The sequence below is a fragment of the Humulus lupulus genome, chromosome 3 (genome assembly GCF_963169125.1).
Source record: "Humulus lupulus chromosome 3, drHumLupu1.1, whole genome shotgun sequence".
Lineage (NCBI taxonomy): Eukaryota > Viridiplantae > Streptophyta > Magnoliopsida > Rosales > Cannabaceae > Humulus > Humulus lupulus.
In genome coordinates, this window is record NC_084795.1 from 30819014 (window position 1) to 30822467 (window position 3454).

The 3454-nt window shown below is 32.5% G+C and overlaps 1 protein-coding gene across 1 annotated transcript; it reads right to left on the bottom strand.

The window, feature by feature from the left end:
* Window positions 1-337: 337 nt before the first annotated feature.
* On the bottom strand, window positions 338-2410 carry LOC133823852 (COBRA-like protein 1). Its single transcript, XM_062256702.1, has 4 exons — window positions 2183-2410; window positions 1058-1155; window positions 638-867; window positions 338-537 (listed from the first exon to the last, which is right to left on the bottom strand). Exons 1-4 carry the CDS (start codon window positions 2408-2410, stop codon window positions 338-340), a joined length of 756 nt encoding a protein of 251 aa, XP_062112686.1.
* Between the last annotated feature and the right edge of the window lie 1044 nt (window positions 2411-3454).

Sequence of the window (3454 nt, forward strand, 5' to 3'; positions counted from 1 at the left end):
ATTACATTTGGAACTACATCTATATCTACAGTCAAGAAAATGAAAGCATGTTATGCTATTCTCTTTCTAGTAATGCCCCATTATTATCAACTCAAAAAGAGGGAAAAAATAGAAATATTTATACTTTTCCATGTGACTATAACAAATCATATATAGACTTAGATTATATCAAACTGCTCAAATCAAGATGGAGATATCATATCATGTTATTTGTTTGTTAGCAATAAGTCAATTATAGTCAAATTAACATACTAGTAATAGTAATAACAACTTCCAAAGCCTCTCATGCATGCATATATATATATATATATATATATATATGGTATTGTACTAGAGTCTAGAACTGAGGGATTACACATCGGTCCCCATTGAAAAAGATTGCATTTGGAGGTTTCTTCCATTCTCCAGCTGCTATGCCATGATGACCAGGTTTGTTATTTTTGAAAACCATAACCATGTTAATGGTTGACCCCTTCTTCCCAAACGGTGCCAATGCTCCATTGTAGCCTCTCCTGCCCCATACCACCTCCATTTTACCTGTCATTATTGGCCCAATCACGATCAATTAATATCATCAAAATCAAAAGGTATTATGTATGTATGTATGTATATATATATGTACGTATGTAGTACTTACTGTAAGAATTAGGGGACAAGAACTTGTGATTAGCATGAAGGAGTGTTGTGGTGTTATCAAAAGCTGGATGGTCAGCCAACATGATCCAATCTTGATAGCTTGTACCGTAGTTTAGATTGGATATGGTCACTCGAACCCTTCTTTGGTGTTTTATCACTTGCCAGTTGATGTTTACAGGACACATGTGGTTCGTACACTCTATCTTCGACACTAATCTATCATGCTTTTTTCTATGTTTTTTTAAAGAAAAAAAAAGTGAATTATTTATAATTATACATATATGGATATAATAACGGATTTTTGTACATATATATGTATGTATATATGTAAAAAAGAAGAAGAAGTTGAAGAAGCTTACGTAGAGCATGAATGAGTCTGATTTTGGCAGCTGCATGAACAAGTAGGGCAAGAAGTGTTTACACCATGCTCAGAGGATAAAGAGACACAGCACTGATTTGGTAGTACTTTGTTTTGGGATTGGGACGGCGGTTTGTAGCTGCATTCCACCTTCCAAGTCTCTGAATTCAATTCAAAATTTCAATATATTAATTTATAAGTAATAATGGGTGAAATTTTCAATATTATTTTGAAAAGAATTATTAAAAAAATAAGATTGACTATAAAAAAAAATTGCCTTTTTTGTTATATAAAACTACTCAAAGCAAAGAGTGATATTATAGTCTTTAATTTACATGTGTATGCATAACTATATTAATATTAATTATACAAGAATTCAGTGTTTTTAAAATTGAGGAAATTTAACTATTTGGGTGAAAAGATTGATATCTAGTTTAGTGTGCTACTGTTCAGTATAATAAAAAGCAAAGATCTTTAAGAGATGATAGCCTTTCAAAATATACATAGTATACTAGTGTGTGTGTGTCAATATTTAATTATATATAAATATTAGTTTATTTATTTAAGATAAAATTAATTATTTTAATATATATATAAATCACGGTTATAATGGTACACGCGCTTTTGTGCACTATAATTGTTAGAATTGTAAGTAGATTCTAGTTATATATATATAATGGTATTCAAAGAACAAATTAGCATGCTTTAAATTTTTTTTAAAATTTAAATAATTTAGGGTATCGAAAATATGATTTATGCACGTGATGATACTAAAACTTCGGAACTCCATTTTAACATCTTAAATTATTCAATTTTTCTTAAAAATTTGTAAAAAGTTGGCATTAATAAACTCCATCATATAAATACATAAGTATAGAAAATATAGAAAAGTACAATTCACTATAGTTATGTATAAAAAGATGTGTATTATTATAGTCTTGTCATATATATATATATATGTATTACTAGTTACTCTAATAAAAATTGAATGAAAATTTTACAATTAGACCTACATTTAATATTTTTAACAAATTGAAATGAATTGGAGGAGAAAAGTGAGGACTACTCACTAAAGGCTTGGGTGAGCCGCCTCAGGTCGGGGCTGACGAATTTGGTGTTAGCCACAACACGGGCACGTGAGCACGAATACTCGCCACGTGGCGTCCGAAAAGTGTAGTTGGTGGGGACCTGCCAAGTGGCGTTGCTGCTACCCTCGCCACCGATGGCGATCTGAAACGCCGTCGTTGAGTTGTGGTAGCTCTGGACTCGGGAGAGTAGAACTCCTCCTTTACAACAGCCGTCCATCTTTTGGTTCTGCGGAACCTCAGCCGTCATATCAAAAATGGTGGTTGACTTGGAACACGAAGTCGGAATAAAGCCACTCTTCTTGAACCGGCTGCAGTCGCCTTGATCCATAACGCGACCGCCGATAGTTGTCCATATGACCTCCTTGTGGGGCCACGTCCAGCTCAGCTTCCAACCGGGTGCATCCACCTTCCGATACTTCTGGTAGTTGGTGATATTAACCACTGCCTAAGAGAGATTAACGAGGATTAATTTGATCATCATATATATATTATGAATTTTGTTCTATCCACATTACGAATTAAATTGATCCAACAACAATTAAGTGTATAAAACTAAATCAGTAATACTTTGTTCTAAAGCCCTGGCTAATATTAGTATGTATATTAGTAAATTGGTGAAAGTCAGTCAAAATAGGACTAATAATGAAACCAAATCAGGAATAAGTCCAAACAGAAAAAAGAAAATCTAAAATCATAGAAAATTATATATGTTTAAGTGAAAAATTCAATCAAAATAGGACTGAGTATAATAGTTCAAACCACGTAGCCGTCTGGAGTGGGTGAGACAACGTCCCAACGGATGGTGATGTTGCCGTGAGGATCTCGCCAATCGTAGCCGTTGATTTGGTGGAAAAATAGAGAAGAAATGGCCAAAGAGAGAAGACAAAGAAGAATAGCTCTATTCCAGTACATCTTCATCAATATCATACCCTATTACGACTTGCATTTGATCTAATAATGAATAGTTGACTAAGATAGATGAAAATATATAAATATATGTATGTATATAACTCTTCAAAGCTATATGTGTGTATTAATGTAATAATGTATGTAAGCACGTGCTTACTACCTATAATTATGGAATAAAATAGTTTAGTCAAAGATTCGTTGCAGCTGAATATCTCGTGACAAGTATAAATTATTGCATCTTAAACGCGACACATCGTCTCCATGACAATTATATAATTACATAATACTATACTAGCTATAATATAATATATAAATATATAATATAGTGATGTGCAAATAAAATGTATGCATATCATGTATCATGTGTATATAAGTTAAGTATACAGTTTTATGCAACCAAAAACATATCATTATTCATAGCCAATTGTAAAGACTAATGACAAGTTATGATTAGGGCTGGACA

Coding starts and splice junctions, on each gene's coding strand:
- LOC133823852 (XM_062256702.1), bottom strand. CDS start 2,410: ATGGATCAAGGCGACTGCAGCCGGTTCAAGAAGAGTGGCTTTATTCCG. Junction 1,156..2,182: donor GCAGCAACGCCACTTGGCAG/GTCCCCACCAAC, acceptor AATTGAATTCAG/AGACTTGGAAGGTGGAATGC. Junction 868..1,057: donor CTTTATCCTCTGAGCATGGT/GTAAACACTTCT, acceptor AAAAAAACATAG/AAAAAAGCATGATAGATTAG.